This window comes from Hippocampus bargibanti, linkage group LG03, assembly GCF_051943395.1.
Source record: "Hippocampus bargibanti isolate YZ-2025 linkage group LG03, ASM5194339v1, whole genome shotgun sequence".
NCBI lineage: Eukaryota > Metazoa > Chordata > Actinopteri > Syngnathiformes > Syngnathidae > Hippocampus > Hippocampus bargibanti.
Genome location: NC_142736.1, coordinates 23,212,284 through 23,232,806, shown reverse-complemented (window position 1 = coordinate 23,232,806; position 20,523 = coordinate 23,212,284). Strand labels below are relative to the sequence as shown.

Sequence of the window (20,523 nt, the reverse complement as noted above, 5' to 3'; positions counted from 1 at the left end):
AAGTGATTTTACAAATTATGGACGCAACTTGTCGGGAGTTGTCAGTTGTCCTTTAAGGTCATTTCTTGTTATTCAGAGTTGGCAATCAATTTATTGCAAACAACTCCCAGCTACCACAACCACCATAGTGATCACATTGTTCAATCAATATTTCTCTAACATCCTTGTGTTTTGAACTCATTCACTGCCGTATGTGCCAAAATGTGTCCACTCTTGCGCCAGGGTTTTTGTCATTTTCACTCAAATTCCAGGACCCACAGAATACAGTGAGACCTCAACTTACGAACTTAATTGGTTCCCAGACAGAATGTGTAAGGCGAAAAGTGTGTATCTAAAAAAAATTCCCATAGGAAACCAATAAAATGGGAATAATCCGTTCCCGGGTTTCCATAAAATATACTTTTCAACTAAATAAGCCTTAAAACTACACACGACATACCTTATTCTATGTATAATAAATGTGCTATTGTATTGTAATGAAAGAAATACACTGATTTGTATCATAAAGTCAGTTTATTTACATTTGTGATGGACATTTATGGCTTGATGGAATGGCGTTGGAGGTCGAAGGTCAAAGGGAATTGCTGTTTGGAAAGAGAGGCGCATTACATGACGAATGTAATTAAATAAATAAACTGTGCTGTAAAATAAAGTTTTATTGACCTTTTTGATGGTCGTTGATGGCTTATGGAAGGAGAGTCACCTTCCATAATAACTGTTGGTAACTTAACCTGTGGTGCTGTTCGGTCGTGTGCTTCCGCCGAAGATCACTCCGCCAGCCGTGGTGGGTGTGTATTATGAAAATAGTGCTTATTATAAGGTTTAATTTTCATAAATTTGACGTTTGTAAGACAAGGTGTTTGTAAGTTGAGGTCTCACTGTATTTACTTAAAGGATAACATAAACATTCAATGCAGCGTAAGAAACCTTTGACTCTCTTCTTTCATCAGAAAAAAAGAGTTAGGACACTGATTTGCTGTTGTGACCCCTTGAAGGGAAAAGCCGAAAAGAAAAGAAGAAGAGAGTCAATGAGTTAAAATGGCAGAATTGTTGATCCACTTGTTGCATTGGTCTCATTAGAATGTACGAGTGCACCCATTCATCCGAAGCTGGACATTGAACTTGTTCAGACATGTTAAAGCCTAACATGTCTGTCAACAGATTATAGGTTTTAGATACAAAGTGTTATGATGGATAAAGTCTCAACTCCTTTTCTGTTTGCTTGATTGGATTTAAGGAACAGCGAAAGTACTTTCTGCCTAGACTTTGTTGTTATAGCCGCACACAAATTAAACCTGTAATTGCAGGGTGCTTGAGATGGAGTGAAGGACACGCCAAACCATATGATGATGCCATTTATTTGATACTTGTGCAATGTTGCTCCCCACAGGCAATCTCAAGAAGTGCTCTAAATACATATCAAAACATGAGTTACACCTGCAAAAAGCCCTCATATAAACTAAGGCATAAGAAAGAGGATTCTATTCAATCATGTGGGTATCCCTTCACAAGTGTCCAGTGAGTATAATATTGTACTTACCCATTCAGTATTGATGTAGCGAAAAGGAGCTATCAAGTTAATTTTTGCAGTAAATGGCGGCATCGAGGCAAAGTGAGTATTCCCACACATATGCCCCCACATTCAGTATGTCGTCTAGTTCTAGTACAAATATGTCAAATGAAATCATGAACACCGCCGATTTCTACAATTGTAGTCTCAATGTCTCATACTTTGATCTTTAACCTCTGGCCTGGTCTGTCCTGAGGGAGTTTGCTGAACGAAGGCCCTAATATGAACCAGAACGCCGTTTGAAATACAAACAGCTTTTAATACCTGTTGTATCTTGCCTTAATTCCCTGCAGCAATTGTCCTATCTCCAAAATTGGTCTCATTTCACAGTTGAAGCCTTTTTTCCCTGCCCTGAACTCCTATGAAGTCAAATTGCAAAGCTTCCTCCTTTCTCCTCCTCTTTCTTTCTGAATCCCTCTGCTCGACACCACATCTGAGTAGCATGTGGTGCAAAGAACCACCCCCACCCCGACCCTCCGGAGCCCTTCTAGTTTAAGACCAGGAGGTCGGCCGGCGTGACACGTAGTGAAGAACCAAAGGAAGAACCGGAGAAGATGAAAGCGACAAGAGTTGAGTTATGCATCAAGAGGCAGTTTGAGTCATTATGAGAAACCAAGAGAGAAAAAAAAACTAAAAGGAGGAGCTTGCAAATAGAGAGGAAAAGAAAAGGGAGTCGCGCCAATTGGCATTATTGAGTTATTCAGCTAGGCTAAAAAAACTGTCCAGACTCAAAAACCACCTCTTGTTGCTATCAACATTGTGCACGGTCTGCAAGAGGAGCACACAAGTCCACACGTGTGAGGATTTATCGCTGGGACTCACTTATAACACAGGACTCCTTTTCCTTCCTGACTCTATGCAATTTGTAGTGGTATCCAACACTGACATCCAGGGCTACTGCAATGGGCCTCTAGAATGGAGGATGAGTTTGACTTCCACAAACACTTTTCATGGCTTAGGAAGGTAAAATATTCTTCATGTGCATGTCTTTTTTCTGTGCCACTCTTGCACGCAAACTCACTTCTGTGTTTCCTTTTGTTGCTAGGCTGTCACGCGTGCACACTCAAGGATAAATGTATGTGCATGTGGGTTTCAAGTCGTTTCCTGCCACTTTAAAGTTACAAAGTCAACACGGAACCACCATGAAGTCTTTAGGGAGTCATTAGTCATCTGGCAGAATTCCTTCTTGTATTTATAAAAAGCCTTTAGGAGGCACAGAAGATAAACTTTGTCATATATGCTCTATTTTTATTTATTTATAATTACAACGGAAACCCGTCACAATAATATACAATACATGTATGATGTTGTATGTAGGACTCAAGATATATTGAGACTAACAAACCATTCTGAGACACTAATTTACCCATTGTTTAAAAAAAAAAGTATCAAAAATGATGATTCCAGGGTCAAAGTTGTGCAATCATAAGAGTGATCAACATGATTGAAACCTCCATTGACCAGTATGGCGGTGGCGGGATGCTAAATGGTTATTTGGACCCACAATGCATGCATTGCACCACACATGTTTTACCTGAAATAAACCATTGTTTTCCAATAGTCATTAGTTTGTCTGTTGGAGAGTAACATAAAATAGAAAATGGACACAACATGATTAAGAAACATGCACAAGTATAAATAAAACAATAAATTTGCTCAAATTTTTTGACAGGTTACCCATTCACAATCAAGTGCCTTATCTTTTGTCAAGAACGACAAACAACAAAGCCAAAACAAAGCCAAAAGCAAAAGACATTGGAATAGTGAGGCATCAGTTTTACATCTGAAGCATTGTGAAACAGTCAACTCACCCACTCCCTTTACAAAATTTGCCATAATTGCACATCTTATGTCGGGTTCAAGCTTTTTTTAGCGTGATGAATATGGCGGTGATGCGTTAACTGTATTGTTTGAGATGGCTCTTTTCCGGCCAAAAAGCATTCTGAATAGAATGACAAAACAAGGTGTTCAGGAGTGTAGCAAACTACAAAATATGGGACCAAATAATAAAACGAGCCACAAAAATACACAACATGTTTGCATTTGGGGCAAACAAAGACTACAAGATCTTCTTCTTCTTCTTTTCCTTTCGGACTACAAGATAACTGATGAAAAACAAAAAAACAAAACAATTGCAATGCCTCTATGAAAGGAATCTGTTGCAGACCCTTATTTGGTTTGAAAACTATTGCAAAACACTCTGGATTCTTGGCGCTGACTCAAGTCTAAACGACATTATGTTTCCACCAGTGTGGTTTTGTGAACATTTCTGAGTAAATGTAGCGCATTAGGATGCAATCACAGATCTCTGACAAGTAAGCCCACTAAAAATATCCCTCAATACACAGCAAGCCCCAAAGCTTCATCCAAGTCCTCACAAATCAGATGGTATGAAATACATTTGGGAATTTGAATAGGGGATTAGGAGCAGTAACCCTCTTAAAGACAGAGGCAATGAGAAGCCCTCCAATTATATTTTACTGAACTTTGCTACAGCGTCATGTGAAGAAACACAGATCACAATAGTTTTGTTTCAGCAATACATTAACTAAGGTAAACCTTTTTATGCCTAAGGTAAACCACCAGTCGTCAGACAACAGTGAGTCCTACCAGGACCGTTTATCACGTCTGGAAGGGGAAAAAGAATCTCTCATATTGCAGGTGAGATGACTAAAACCATACGCGATCATTTTGAATTTACATTTTAGATTGTATCGTATTCAAAAATGAACATACTTCCTGCCCCTGCATAATTAGACTGAAACCACTTTAATAAATAGCTGAGTCAAAGCAGGTCAAAGGGGAGAGGTAATTCTCAGTGTTAGATGTTAGGCTATAAATGTTGCGTAACTGCTGTGTTTCCCTTACAGAAGCAGGGACAAAGCTCTATAGTCAAGGTTTCGTGCAGTTACTGCCCTCGGGTGTTATGCAAAGATTGTAAGATGGAGTTTCAGGAACGGCTGAAAAAGTGCATTCCTCAAACAGGTTAAGGCTAGTATGCAGCCACTGTGCTGTGGCTGTATATATATACTTTCGGAACAGTTGGCCCATTTGTTTGTTTAGATCTCATGTTCAGCTGTTCACTAGGAAGTTATCTTTAATAGAACATTGCAGCATGTGTTCGAGCTTGCATGATTCAATCAAACAAAATTGCATCTTTGTAGACGCAAGGTCAATGTTTTACATCCAACTTGCATAAACAATTCCAACAATACTCAGGTCACTGAACTTTTGAACCGACACACGGTGTGTCATTAAATGAAGTACAGAGGTTGACATTCGAGCTCAAATGAACATTGAATATACCCAGTAGGTGTTGAGCTTGTACGGTGAAAATACAAGTGTCAATCATCTCAACGTGTTTGAGTTTAAAACATGAATATCTGCCTCTAAAAATAATAATATTTACATTGTCAAAATGCATCACAAACTGGAAACCTCATCAGAAGTATGTGTTCCGTGAATATTCATTTGGATTTTAAACAGGATTTTAATGGAGAAAATATGGTTCTTACCATCTAATTATAATCATGTGTCATAGACGTGTAAATGTAGATTAATGTGAAGAAATACAATTCTCCATTTCTGGTAGTTGTGTCTGAAGACTTTTAGATGTGTCGTTCAACAAAAAAAAAGAAGTGTGACCTTGTTCGAGGTTACAATTCAAAACTACAGGTGAGAAAACAATTACAAGTGATGACTGGTGTTCCTTATTTTGTAATACAGCAAGTAGCCAGAAAAAATAAAATAAAAACGAAACACACTTCTCCAGAGTTAATTTTCACAAAATGAAAGTCGGGTGAGGTCTGCTGTCCCTCGTCGAGTATAACATCAGCGGTTTCTTCAGAAAACATGGTTGAATTATAAATCAAACAACTTATCGGCCATTGTACTGATGATTTTTCCAAAGTGTGGCCATGTTTTAAGGTTGTAGTATTTGCTTATACACAAATATATACACACACAGGTGGGTGTGCTAACCGACCAGGTGGAAGCTCAGGAGGTAAAAATCAGTGACCTACAGGGTTCGGTGGTGGAGCATCGTCTCAAACTCAACGCCACCGAAGAAATGCTTCAGCAGGTACGACTGAGCTCACTTTTAATTCGTTTGGATAAATTGGAAACTATTTAACCGAGGGGAAGCTTTTAAATAAACAGTCTTCTTCTAATAAGTGACTTTCAACAAACGCCAATCAGTCATTCACAACAAATCCCTCATGCAGATTTAGTTTAGGTTAATATATTTTTTCTCCCTGGGAAGAAATTCCTGTTTAAAATTGCATTCTATGGAGCCTCGGATTACCTTGGAGACCCACAAATATTTAGGATGCTCAGACTCATTCCGGGACGATGTCGCAGAGACGTTGCCTGGTTTATGCTGTGCTCGACTGGTCTGTCTGGACAGGTGATTAGACTTGGAACAGCCACACCCCTAACCTTTCCCCCACAACAGTTTGTGCTTGCTTTCTCACCGTGATAGAGAGAAGAAGGGAAAGAAAAAGTAAAGGCAGGACTGACTCATGGTTTAACAAGGGATAAAAAAGATGAAAAATGTGGCGAGATGGCAGGAGACTGTGTAGGGCTTGGGCTTCCTGAAGCAAAAGAATCTTTCTCTTGTAGTTATTTGCTCCTGACTTAACCTTTTCATACCGTATCAAAACTCCTTTATTGCATCATGGAAATGGATATATAACATAGAAAGCGTCATGCGGCTGGGAAGTATTTTCTCCCAAGTAGGAACACTTTGCTGGAGGCAGCCGACAAGGTAACGCATTGCATAAACCTATGATCTTACCTCATCCTACCATTTCTTCGGATGAGTTTCATTGTTAGTGGTTAAATACACTGTGCAGAGCTGTACGGGTGCAGCGTATGAAAAGGCAGCCAAGACCGGTTTTCTTGGGAAGTGGTCATTATGAGGTTTTGGACCTGAGCCGCAAATCTGTTGCTCGTGACAAAGCTCTAATATATTCCATCTGGCCTTGAAAAAGAAGGGCTGTTATTTTCCAAAGTCAATGTTTTAAATACTCTTGTCCACGTTGGCCAGTTTCAGATGCTCATTTTTGGTCTTAAAATGATTTAGCACCTTCTTGGAAAGAACCAAATTACCATCACGTCTGCCCACATGGTCTGGCGGATCATTTGATGTTGAGAATCATCAAGAGTCACCCACAGCTTTGGCTTTGATTGGCAGCAGTTTAACCAGGCTAATGACCCGTCATTTATTTATTGTTGTTTTTATTTCCCAAAATGTTTTGCAAGTTAATGACCGTCCCTCTTCCCCGCTTTGTCTCCACCAGTCCTGCTGTGTACTTAGAGTGAGCTGTGAAATCGGCATTATAAATAGTGATCATGCGTTCTGTGTATATTTAGCCTGCTGAAAGCAGAGGGTTTGTCCATGCAGACTGTCATTACAGACCTTGTAGCTGGCTGTGGCTGGTACCTAATGTCGCCTTTGTTAAGTGTCGCATAGCACTGTGTGCTCGCATTTGCAAGCGTGCATCTTTTGTTATATGACAGGAACTCCTGCATAGGACGAGATTGGAAAAGAAGAAGCTGAGTCTAAAGGGGGAGGTGTCTTACCTGAAGCTGAAGCTGACAGACATGGAGGAGAAACCGGGCCATGGAGAAGAGAGGCAGCATAAAGCAGAGGTAATATTTTATTTAATTGTACACCCACTGAAAATAACGGTGACTGTGGATGAGAGCGATTTCAGTTTTTCCATAGTGTCCAGTCTTAAAGAGGTCATTGCATACGGAAAATTTCTGAACAGGAGACTTCTTTTGCAAGTGAAAGTGAGAGAGAGCCTCACAGACAAAGAACTTTGTACCTTATTTCCAATGAGATGTATTTTCAAGGAAGACTGAGTTTTGTTTCAATCTCCGGGGACACTTCTGTTTGGAGAACCTTTGGAAATTTAATACAAGTCTGCCAAGAACGACAAGGCAACATACGGAAACCTGTACCATAGTGTGGATTAGAAGTCAGCTGCTGATTTTATGGAAGACCATAAACACGCTCCACACACATGGGAGGGAACATTGACAAAAACTCTGGCACGGTTTAGTGCTTAGTCGAGAGAATGCAATTATGAGATACAGTAAAGTCTCGTTATATCGATATCGGATATATCGATAGTCCCGGTTATATCGATATTTTTTCGGACTCCCTTGAATATCGATATAACGAGACTTTACTGTAGTTGTAATTTTTTTGTCATTATTTCTCAGTGAATTGCGCTTTAGACTAAAACGTATCAGATTACCAGTGGATGAACTCCACATTTGGTCTGTGCTATGAAACTGAGAAGCCGTGCAATTAGAGCCAGACAAAATGTTGGAACGTTATGATAAAAACATAGCCAGTCAAAGAGCCTTTGTGTCGTCAGGTGAAAAGAGTTCAGGCATAGTAGAGCTGGCACGATGGATGGAGGAACACGTGAGGCTTCAAAGCCCAGAATATTTTGTTCTTGGAGGTTGGCAAAGATTCACAGTCATTTAGAAGACAGCACGAACTCGAGGAGTGAACAGGAAGCCCAATTTGTGGAAATGAACGTGAACAAATGTTTGACAGCAGAAAAAGAAAAATTAATAGTGGATAAAATTGCAGAGGGACGCACTTCTTGTCGCTGCACTTTCATCATATGCATGTTTTCCTTGCAACATATGTTTAGAATCAAGAAGAAGAAGGGGGAGGGGAAATCCCTCTCTTTGAACACTCAGAAGACCTCCCATGCATACTACACAAACAGACACAAATTGTTCAAACGGCCCCTACCCCACTTTTCAACCAGTATGCTCATAGTTAAATTTAGCCACAGAGCGTCGTCATATCATCTGTCAAATCCTCTCCACTGGACCCAATGTGAAACTTCCTCCGTTGACAGTCCTGGCATAACTTGGGTGCTGTTTACAATCTGAACACTAGCACTGATTTCTTTGACATCATGTAGAAACCAGTTGCTCCTGTTAAAACGGAAATTCTTGATCTAGTTTGCAGGTTCATTAATTGCTCAACATTAAGGGAAAAATACTGTTTTAACCAAACAACACAGATGTATCTCATCATGCAATAATTCTCCATGTCAAAGACTCATTGTCTCACAATCAAAGCTTCTCAGCACATAAGTATCAAGTGAGGTGTGTTGATGTGAAGTGACTCACCTCATAAAAAGCAAGTCTTATGTGACGGGTATTTCACATGAAGGTAGAGCTGATGTTTTATTTGTTTTTGATTGGACTAGGAACTTCACTTTAAACTTAAAGGACAACCGACATCTCCGGACAAGTTGTGTCCATAATTTGTAAAATGGCTTCAAATGACTTCTACTGAGCGTATTTTAATATGATTCCACCGCATATAGCTATCTATATTTTACGTTTTAAGACTCGCGCTGAATTTGCGAGGGACCTTGTTTTTGATTTGGTGATGAGTCCGTACGTGACGTCACTTAACCCGAAAAAAAGACACATTGTAGCAGTCCTTCCAATGTATTTTGCTGTACTTGTTTGGTCTGAAAACCTCATGTTGCACCCAAAAGCCGCCAGAAGAGGGCGTCCAAGCTCCATGGAAGGAATTTATCAGTCTGTGGAAACGGGCTGATACATTCCTCACAACAGCTCAGCTTTTCTGGGACGCTACATTGCAGTCCAGATGCCTCAAAAAGACATGGAAGGACTTCTTTAATCGATTGCAAACATGTATGTTTTCCTCTTCAGAACTATTTGAATCATATTCATAACTGGATGTGTAACAAGAAAGCATATTCTCCGAATCTGAAGCCATTGTTTTAATTCTCCAGCAATGCAAGACGTGTTGGCGTGACATCACGAACTGGGGGCGGGATTTCTGAAAATGCCCAATTCGCAGCTCAATTTTTTTGCAGATTTTGGACACTTTAAAAGTCATTTTTATTGGTGTTTTGCATTTGAATAAAAATATCATAATGCATGTTTTGGGTATTTTAGATGCTATAAAACGTTTTTTTCTGATGTCAGTTAAGAAACAAAAAAGTGACGTCGGTTGTCCTTTAAGTCATAACCTATGCCAAATACGAACACATTGGCCAATGGCTAAAACCATAGTATGTATGGATTTAACTAAATGACAAACATGATGGTGGAAAGAAGTGGTTTTCAGGGACAATACAACATTTTGTTAGTTCTTATCAAGAGGAGAGAGCTGTATTTTCCACATCAGAACATGACTTCCCTTGAATATAAATACAGATAAAGTCATCCTTCCATTCCCTCTAAAACGTTCTTTCAATTTTTCTCTTTCCCACACTGCATCCGGCAGAGCGTTGTGAATTTCATTAGTGAGCTGCAGGAGCAGATGTGTAGGTTTCAGAAGGAGATCAATAGCAAGATCCAGGAGAAAAAAGCCTCTGAGGACCCAGCTGACAGCCGTTCACCACCGCCATGCTCCGCCCCCTCCACGTCCCCCGAAGATGCAAACCCCTCACGTTACACGGCTGCAGAGGTGAAGCCCAAACTAGTGGAGGAGGCAGCAAATGGGGTTGATGAGAGTAGCTCTGACGCAGAGCAGCTGCCACAAGGAGGAGAGAGCGTGCGCACAGGCTTATGCATGACTTGTGACATTGTGCAAGGCATGCTTTGTCTTACTTTGGGGTGTGCTTACTGCTTACTATCCCTGCGATCAGACAGAATGAAGCATTCACACATCAAACAAGGAGTTTTCAGACTTTATTCACTAATCTACATAAGCAATGCTGATGCTGCGCGCAACCCAGCATGCTTCGCAGCATTTTTTTTGTTAAAGGTTGGAATAGACAAGGCAAAATATTGTTCTTTATTTGCGTTGGAATGAGCGTGGCTTTGATATTTTTGAGGCGGACCAAGGTCATGATAATTTTGGAATTATCATCACGTAAATGTTAGTTTCTATTTAGTTGATGAGAAGGTTTCTTCAGCCGTCATCTGTACAAATTTGAAGGTTTCGGACGTTTCACCTCCTATCCAAGAGGCTTCGTCAGCGAACTAATGTCTGACTGGTCGTATCGGCCCTATTTATATATTTCTATTTAGTTAGATTTTTTTCAGTTACTCTTATTTAGTTTTTAGTGCAGTTTTGTATTTATTCTTAATTTTTTAGAATGCATCTTTTTAGTTTAGTTTTTGCTAGTTATAGCATTTGTTTTAGATATTGAAAACAGTATTGAGTGCAAAATGATTAAAAATATACAAACTATTGTATGATAAAGCAATACACAATTCACAAATGACTTTTGATGAGTGTACAGCATTGAGGAAAATATGTTTAACACAAAGTTAATTTTTGATATTAAAAAATGAAAACAAACGAATACAATAATTCAAGGTACAATTTTACACCCAATATTTATTCATTTGAAATGTTTTCATTTGTACCCTTATTTGTTCTTTTGATCCTTGCGTAGGAGAAATTGGGGCACATTTTAGATGATGGGCAGGAGGGACAAATGAAATGAACATTAGCTCAAGGGAGGCAGGAAGGGGTGTGAAGTGGCATGGCGCAAGCTGTTTCCGATAGCAGCTCTTGAATTAATGCATTTACAATATGTTGCAGGGTTTGGTACGGGAGCTCAAGACACTTAAAGACAAAATGCAACACCTGGAAGATGAGAAGATGGAGTATGAGAAAAAACTCAAAGCAAGCAAGGTAAAACTTGCATGAAGTTGATGCCAGTGATTGGCAAACATGCTATTGCAAGGTGGAAGTTCCATACACGTGCAATGCGTTCATCTCATCGTAGATGTCAAAATCAGCCGCGCTACAAATGACTGTGGAGTCAACAAGAGTTTGGAACTTGAGGGTGCACAATACTGTTTTTACCAAAATTATGACTGGTAGCTTACTGATGTTATCCTCTGACACGTTGTGATTTCTGTGCAAACTTGTATGCGTGGAAATTGAGGACCCCTGTGTACAGTGAAATATTTAATCTCCCATCCTGGGTGGGACTTGCTTTTTACTTGAAAAATAGCATTGTTGTCACACAAAGGAGCAAGCCTTCCATTAAAACATGAAACTAAAGTAAAGAAGAGATCTGCGCCAGGATACATTCTTTTTGAACGACACAGTTTCTTTATTGTTCGATACAAACTGTATTGTGACTTGCTGAAAAGACAAAGTGAGTCCCAGGGGATCAACATTTAAGAACCGGTGGTCTAGCATACACAATATAGTTTTCCAAATTCCACAGCTGTTTACTTAACTTCCCTCAAAACTATCCAACCAATCAGACGGGCCAGGCCTTTCAGTGAGTCACTCTCATGTTCACACAGATAATTATGTTTACTAAGGAACTAAATATAATGTCAAAAGTGTTGGCGGGTGCGGGACAAGATTTTATGACTTTCCGTAATGTGTAACAGCCATGTTCTACTTAACTGCGGCATTTTCTACGCTTTGTCTCTGAGTCCACTTTCATCATATTTTTCCCCCTCAAACTATTATTTGTTTCTCTGTAACATTGTATTTTATATTCATACCATATCCCTTTCATGGCCCAAAGCGCAATAAATTATTCTCAGCAGGCTGGATCAGCGATTATTGTTTTTTTTTATATCGACAAATATGGGCGACTTTGAATTCATGTGTGTGAAGCATACATCAGTATAGGCACATACTGCTTAATTTGTCCATGTGTATGATAGTTGTCCATGTTAGGCGCTTTGTTACAGCTTCAGCTGTTGTTAAAGGGCTATATAAATCAAATCAATATGTATTGTATTTTATTGTATTGTATTGTGGTAATTTTAAGAATCTCATTTGAGGGTCTATATTGACAGATGGAGATCAGCAGCCTTCAACAGCTTCTACTGAGTAAAAATGCTGAGATTGAAAGCTTGCACACTCAACTACTGGCCAGACCTTCACTGGCCACTGAAAGCTCTGAGAGAGGTAAGCAGATGATCCGGCCCACAAATAACTGATGGCTAGAGTGAATCAGCGCTATATGCATTACATTTTTAAGACAGTTTTGGAGACAGTGAAAATTATTGGAAAGCAAAATAATATATTTATGAAGATACTCACATCACTTTGCAGTTCGGTGTAGTATTAAATAAAAATCACTCTAATAAAATCAAGATAAGATGGCATTCAAGAATGTATTTACCCACTTGTCCGTGATGTCATTATAGCACTTAATTCCCTTTTTATGTATTTTTATTTAATCCATCATTCATATCTGGAATGTTCCATATAAAAGGCTGTGTTCGCTGCTTACCTAAGTCTTATTTGAGCAAGTGAAAAATGGCTGTTTACAATGATATACTGTATGTAGTTCAATTAGTGTCCAAATGCTCCATGAGTTTGGAATCTCACCAAAATATTTGTTGTTATGGATGAAGTTATGGCCGACGAATAAAATAAAATCTTGGTCATTAAACTATCACCTTTAACTTCCTTAATTTAAAGTTAAAAGTTGATAAAGCATATGTAAAATGTTTTTCTCTTCACCATAGACCAGGAATTGCAAAGACTTCGAGGTGACATTAAAACGTTGGAAGTTGCCAATGATCAAAAAGTAAGTCTTTATCCATCTATTTTTCATAAAATATTAAGAGAATCTGGTAAATTTGCGGATATACGAGACACCACAGGGAAGCATGCCAACTTTCACTTTCTAAATATTGTCATTGCTCGCATGCACCGCCCTCCATCCAATTATAGTACAGCATGGCTTTTGTATTCTCCCTCATGGGGAATATTGGAACTTAAAGGCTTGCAGGCGTGGGTCGACATGTAAACGCACACGCCCCAAGGCCAACCATTTCAGGCAAAGCCACACTTAAGTAGGCCCCCAATCTGCCAAGCCTAATTTGGGAGAGAGCTGCAGTCAGAGAGCCATGTTGAAGTCAAGCTTGGGCACCACTTCAAAAAAAAAAACAAAAAAAAAACAGACACATTTGTTGCAGCTGGTCACCACGTCTGAGATTTCAATCCCCTCCCCGGATGCTTTTTTCATGTATCCCGTATGGTAAAAAAGGACCTTGGTGTGGCTTAGTGGTCAGGAACATCGGGAAAGGCCTCTGTGCGTTACTTAAGCTTTGATAAAAATCTTAATGGATTTTGTTGACCTTGAACACCCTCTCCTTACTATTTCTGGAGGATCGGCGCATTGAAGAGCTCACTCTGCTCTTAAAGCAGTGCAAGCAATTCCGAGATCTGACACACAACGGCAGGCAAGGTAATCAAGCGTTTTTTTTCTCTTGCATCCTCACATTCACCTTCTATCATATTTCTAATCAAACGCAACCATTAGCGATAAGGAAACGTTCAGCACCAACCAAAAAGTTCTTATTGTGCCTCTGTTGCTGCAGCGCCATCTGTTGGCCATTCACTGTCAAACGGTAGGACACATTCCAGTAGCAGTGAGGAAGAGGAGCAGGGCCTGAGGAAGAATGCTGATTCTGCCAGTGCTAAGTCTGAGGATCTCAAGTCTGATGTGGGTTGAAAACTAAACTGCTTCATTCATTTTTCTTTTGTATGACGGCAAACTATTTGGAATGCAATGTTTGTTTTTTTTCCCGCAATTCAGGTTTCCACAAACAGTACCTCCTCTCATCAGACATCAATCTTATCACAGAAAGACAGTGATTGCAGGTATTTCAAGACGCATTACCCTAATGATAGTAAAACTGTGGCATGATTAATTTTCTACCAGTAATGATGCTGATGTTCTTTCAGGACTGAGACACAGATATCGAGTAGCATGATTGACTTAACACCTGGCCAGACACAAAAGGTATTGCCATTGTATTTTTTTTTACTTCTCATACACATATGCAACCACTCAAAAGCTTGGTCAATCAGTTGAGTTCCCATTTGTACACTTTGGACTGACTGCGATGACAGGCTCATTGAAAGAAATCCAGTGAATACATTCAATAACAGTCAGCTATGTGAAATGCTACACCAGGAATGACGCCACACCTTTGGTTTCCTAAAGCCTTCATATTGGCAACGCAGATGGACCATTCTGGAACAGTCTCAGCGAAGCACTTTTCTGTTCCTGCCTTTGTCAATTTCTTCTGCTAAATTTACATTACTGAATGCACAGATGCAGCCAACTGGGATAATTAGTAGCCTTAGACTCCACTGTGATGGTTTGAACAATTTCCAAGTGGCGATTGCCCCACATTGAGTCCTTAGGCTGTTTCAATCTCATTTTAGACTATGACATCTTTCAAAATATTCAGCACTGCGATCAAGAACCTTTTTGACATTCTGTCATGATTTCGAAATTGTTTATAAAGGGGATGATAGGTCAGTTAACCATCTGTATGTGTCTGTGGGGTCTTCAAACAGAGGGAAGCAAGGAGTCCGGCGCTCCCTGTTCGTTCATCCCCCACTGAAAGCAACCAAAGTGACCGATCTCCAGATGACAGTGAAGATGGAGACTGCAGCCAAAGTAAATACACGGATAATAACAATATTATATTACCATGCTACTTATATTTGGTGGGAGCCGCTACCCTCCAAGAAGAAGGTCTACTTTACCTTTGATCACAAGTAATTGCAGGGACGGCAGAGTGGGAAGGAGCAGGCGGTGGAAGTTTGTTTTTTTTTTTTTTTTTTTTACTGCAAAGCAAATACAACCTTTCCTCCTCTTTGATGGTTGCACGCAGCCCAGCGCCACGAAATATTGAACATTATAACTCAGCCCGATTCATATTTCTGCTTATCTCTCGACATATGCAGACGCACACACATACGCAGGTTGACATAAATAAATGATGTGTCATGATCGCAACCATCATGTGACAACAGCAAATCGGTTTTTAAGTCGAACACATTTCCTTTTAGACATAAAGTAGTACAGGATGTGCTGCCGTACAAAGACGTAGTCAATATTAGCACACACATTTCAATGCTTTAAAGTATTATAATAGTTGTTCTTCAGTGCATGAATCATTTGTGTGTACATTTTTTTCTTTCTCAGCGAAGTTGGACAAAATAAACAACCACACTGGGAAAAGCAGTCCACCAGGCCAGAGAAACGTGGGCTCGCCAGAATACATGAAGACAAACCGGAGCCTTAAGAGACTTTGGGGGAAGTGAGTGTGAGAAATGCATTGCAAATGGGAATGAATGATGCGTTAGTTTGATTTGATGTGACCAGTGAGGAAGATACTCTACGCTTTCCCTGTCTGGAAACACTTTTCGTCTCTAACTGTTTGAACTTAATAAGTGATAAGGCACTGATTCCTCATCAAAAATTAAACATTAAGAAAATCATGTGATAATGACACTAGAGTTCCAAGACTGATAGGGGTTCTACGAAATGTTCTTTTCAATTTGAGGAAATGAAGTGGAAGATGCCAAAATGATTTGATTTTTCACAGTGCTGCAAGCCCACTTTTGCTTTGTAATTTCATTTATTCATTGAATCATCCGACTGAAAAATAAAGTCATACCACTCTAACCTAGCCCTTTATCACTGTCTTCGACCCAGACTTCGAAGGACAAATTCCGGAGGAGTCAATGCAAGTGATTGCGATACTGGTCCTTTTCGAAGAGGGGGCTTCCGTGCAACAGCAGGACCCAGACTGACCCGTACCTCAGAATCTCCTGATTCTGTACGGTAAGAGTCCATAACATAGTTGATGTGATAAACTCTTTATCTATGTAGCACTTTCACAACAGCTGCAACTGAAAAAAACACCACCCAACACAAAGCATATACAGTAAAGTCTCGTTTTATCGATATTCTCGGGAGTCGGAAAAAAATATCGATATAACCGGACTATCGATATATCCGATCGTGCGGCATGTAAATTTTCTCCTCGCGTTCATAGAAATAGTATCGTAATAAGCAGTACTATCGATATAACCGATATCGATATAACGAGACTTTACTGTATTATTAACAAATACCGGTATATACATAAACATTGCATTGTTTTTTTATGTAGCCATCTTTATGACGTTATTTAAACTAACGTGCCACTTTTCTCTCTTTTTTTTCTGCCAGTGACATGAATCTCCCGTTCAGCCAGTGGACCAAGGAGCAGGTGTGCGGCTGGTTGGAGGACTATGGTCTAGGGCACTATGTCAACCTCACTAAGCAGTGGATTGAATGTGGCCAGACGCTACTTTCTGCTACGCCTCAGGATCTTGAGAAGGTTGGAAGTTAGAATACCTTTCAATTACTGAAATAACTACATTGGAATTAATGTTTAAAAGCTGACAATCAAAACAGACACCAGCCACCAGAATCATTTTGAAGGAGTTTCATCCCCATGGTGGGGCTTTTTTATCGTTTACCACATATATATTGGTAGTTTACATCAACGAGAAAATAACTGGGTTCTTGCTGGGGCAGAGAAATCCATAACTTTCGAAAATTACCATATTTTTCTGTGTATAAGGTGCGCCGGAGTATAAGGCATACCCCCAAAAATTGTGTATTTTAAAACTTTTTCAACATATAAGGCGTACCGGACTATAAGGCGTATCTTCAATGAATGAAAAAAAGTTTTCCAAATATTATATATGAATAAAGAAATGTTTTCCAAATATAAGGCACACCGCCTTATATGGTGCTACAGTAGAGGCTGGGATTACTTACAACTTATTCTCCAGGAGGAAATTGAGTTACTGGCTGCAGACAGTTGTTGCTACTTCATAAATAAGGCGCACCTGCTATCAGGCGCATGGAAATCTTTTGGAAAAAAAATCAAGGCTTTTGGGTGGAAAATATGGTAGGCAGCGAAAACCTGTGGCAACAAAGAGGATGTGTCTGACTATACCTTGTGGGTACTGCAATTAATGATATTGGATTGGATTGGATTTATTATTTGCTGAAATGATCTATTATTAACAAACAAGTAGAAATATTGAGGGTAAGTGTGATTTCTGACCACAGGAGATGGGTATGAAGCACCCTCTGCACCGGAAGAAGCTACAGTTGGCAATGAAGGCATTCACCAGTAAAATGACAGAGAAGTCAGCGGAACTGGACCACATCTGGGTCACACGTAAGAATCTTGCTATTATTTTAATCGGTTTAAACTGAACAGGTGACATGGGTGTTGCCTGTATTGACTCTCTAGGATGGCTGGATGATATTGGCTTGCCTCAGTATAAGGACCAGTTCCATGAAGCTCGTGTGGATGGCCGCATGATACAATACCTCACCGTAGTAAGTCGAGGTGAATGTGCTAATCCATATTTGTATATTTACATGAAGTTCACGATTTTTTTTTTTTAAATACCTAGAATGATCTTTTGAGCCTAAAAGTCACCAGTCAACTTCATCATCTCAGCATTAAATGTGCCATCCACGTCCTTCATGCCAACAAGTTCAACCCCCACTGCCTCAGACGCAGGCCTGAAGAAGAGGTAAACAAACACTTTAATACTGTTGATCGTATCATCAGATTTGTGTCCGTACATCTCAACATATTGACTCAACAATCAACATTTCTCATCTTTTCTTTCTTTGTGGACACTACAGTCCACGTCCACAAGATGGAGACAAATACATTTTTATTTCTGCTACTTTTGACTGCAGTCATGAAGTACATTTGAATCAGTAAACAGGCTCTGTGGTGCTTATTGAATGAAGCAATCACAAGTTGCCTTTAGTCATAAATTGATTAGAATTCAATATTACACAAGGACAATTGTATGCCTCCATGTTTATGGGAGCTGTTGGGAGAAGTTGCCGTCCATTTCCAGTGTACAAAGCTAAGCCCATCAATTGATGCTGCCGCTCATTTTCGTGCGGAAGACCCAGAAAGCTAGTCCTGACCTCAATCCGTCAAATGCTTTTGGGATGAAATACAACAGAAATGATAAGCATGTGAAAACACACAAATATCCAACAACTTGAACATCATTTAAAAATAGGTTTTCTTCATTTTTACTTCCTTTCGCTATAATCCCCAAGAGCCCTTTCATTTTGCCAATAATTATAAATACTATGTGTATTGTATAAAACATCAAATTCCTGTTTTTTTACTTCAGAAACAGCCTTCACCCTCAGAGGTCGTGCAGTGGTCAAACCACCGTGTAATGGAGTGGCTTCGAGCGGTTGATCTTGCAGAGTACGCACCTAATCTACGCGGCAGTGGTGTCCACGGTGGACTAATTGTGAGTAATTCCCATTTTCCCTAATGCTTACGACACAGGAATGCAAGTCTCAACTTAATGTAAAGGAGTGTAGTAACTGCAAAGGGTCAATATGCATTTCTGTAGATCCTGGAGCCTCGGTTCAGCGCAGAGACTTTGGCCCTGCTCCTCAATATTCCACCGCAGAAAACGTTGCTCCGTCGTCATTTGGCCACAGCCTTCTGCACTCTGGTGGGGACTCAGGCCACTCAGGAGAAAAGAGAGTATGGGAATGCTACAGGCCATGTGCCCCTCACCACCACATCTAAAGTGAAGGTAATCTACTCTCCAAAGGGTCAAAGAAAAAAAAAATAACTTAAATTAAGTTTCTAAATGACTGCGATCTCATGCTACCTGATTTGTAACACAGAGAATCCAAAGAATGCCATACATATACTGCAGACTAGTGAAATCTATCCTGAAATGTGTTTGGTTTGTGTGCATTTACAGCCCAAGAAACTAGGTTTCACACAATTCAGTCACCTTCGGAAGAGGAAACCTGACGAATCCATAGACTACATCTGCCCCATTGAAGGAGGACTGCTGACAGTGAACAGGATTTCAAGGACGTCCTCCGCAGCGCTCAGGGGAATGAGCTCCAACGTGAACACGCAAGCCAAGAAGCACGAGCACGGCGACGGCAAGTTATGGCGAACGAACACAAACAACTGCTAGGGACATCAGTGGTCAGCATCTCAGGATTTCCATCTCTCAAGAAATCCAAAATTGTGTATCGCTTGATCGTCTGTAATGCATATGTATTTATTTGTCACATCATGCTTGAACATGTTTTCTGTATGACATTAATGTGTGCTATGTTAAGTGAAAGCTCTCTGCATTCCTTTGACAATTGGTTCAAATATTCCAATCTGACATTTTTGAGGTTGTGTTGAATGTGTCTATCTAGTTATGATGCTGTATTCATGTTATTCAGTTGGTTTCACTGAGCACTTTTGCATCGGACATTTGTGAACATGGCTGTTTCAAACACGCAGATACCATCTTGTCTGTGTTAAGAAGCATGCTCACTTCAACTCTCCAAGTATTTTTCACTTACATTTCCATATCACTAAAGCCTTTAAAGGTCTTGCCAAACGCCTTAGAGAGTATTAACTCCAGAACGAATATTTTTTTTTAATGTAACCTGACTTCATCCATGTCCTGTTATAAATAATAAATTATTGCAAAGAAATAATTACAGTTATTTTCCTGACTCCAAGTGGTATTTTTTCGTGACTGTTATTTTCAATTATAGTCAATGCTGCTGAGATGGTGATTAACAACAACAACAATAATACTACTACTACTACTACTACTACTACTACTACTAATAATAATAATAATGTTATCAATATTATTATTACGAATTAATAAGTACTTAATAATATCAATATTATTATTATTATTATTATTATTATTATTATTATTATTATTACTGCTGTGGTTGTTGTTATCCATCCATTCACCCATCAATTTTCATTTAATATACTACTACGACGACTACTACTACTACTACTACTACTACTACTACTACTACTACTACTAATAATAATAATAATAATACAAACTTCGAATTACATTTCACTGCTCAAATTATCCACCTTGATAACTTCTGGTGAAAGTATTCGCACACCTGGTCCTTTTTGCAAAAAGTACAAAAGAAAAAAAAAACATATCAATCAAAGTCTGCTGTTGCACCAGTTACAGCATTTCAAAAGAAATGCATATCTCGTATTACTAATCGATTTAGCGGTCATAAATCATCGCATCAGAATTGCAGAGCTCAAGTTGACATCATCTGCTTTGCACCATCAACCTCTACCTGTTG

At 39.5% G+C, this 20,523-nt stretch overlaps 1 protein-coding gene across 5 annotated transcripts; it reads left to right on the top strand.

The window, feature by feature from the left end:
- Positions 1-2,035: 2,035 nt before the first annotated feature.
- Positions 2,036-19,895, top strand: ppfibp2a (PPFIA binding protein 2a). 5 transcript variants are annotated; one of them, XM_088992649.1, is made up of 23 exons: positions 2,036-2,533; positions 2,616-2,645; positions 4,145-4,231; positions 5,538-5,651; positions 7,091-7,222; positions 9,870-10,052; positions 11,139-11,231; positions 12,365-12,476; positions 13,043-13,104; positions 13,689-13,767; positions 13,901-14,025; positions 14,119-14,183; positions 14,268-14,325; positions 14,889-14,991; positions 15,523-15,637; positions 16,036-16,164; positions 16,555-16,705; positions 17,449-17,560; positions 17,636-17,724; positions 17,802-17,924; positions 18,552-18,677; positions 18,783-18,971; positions 19,146-19,895. In XM_088992649.1, exons 1-23 carry the CDS (start codon positions 2,486-2,488, stop codon positions 19,368-19,370), a joined length of 2,550 nt encoding a protein of 849 aa, XP_088848775.1. In that variant the 5' UTR covers positions 2,036-2,485; the 3' UTR covers positions 19,371-19,895. The 5 variants fall into 5 exon arrangements, with proteins under 5 accessions (XP_088848775.1, XP_088848776.1, XP_088848778.1 ...); XM_088992650.1 differs by lacking the exon at positions 2,616-2,645 and having other exon boundaries at positions 2,038-2,533; XM_088992652.1 differs by lacking the exon at positions 9,870-10,052 and having other exon boundaries at positions 2,042-2,533.
- The last annotated feature ends 628 nt before the right edge of the window (positions 19,896-20,523 follow it).

Excerpts from the sequence above, each read along its gene's own strand:
- ppfibp2a (XM_088992649.1), top strand. The coding sequence starts at position 2,486 with ATGGAGGATGAGTTTGACTTCCACAAACACTTTTCATGGCTTAGGAAG. Across the intron at positions 16,165-16,554 it reads GAATCTCCTGATTCTGTACG|TGACATGAATCTCCCGTTCA; the intron begins GTAAGAGTCCAT and ends TTTTTCTGCCAG. Across the intron at positions 17,925-18,551 it reads GACGCAGGCCTGAAGAAGAG|AAACAGCCTTCACCCTCAGA; the intron begins GTAAACAAACAC and ends TTTTTACTTCAG.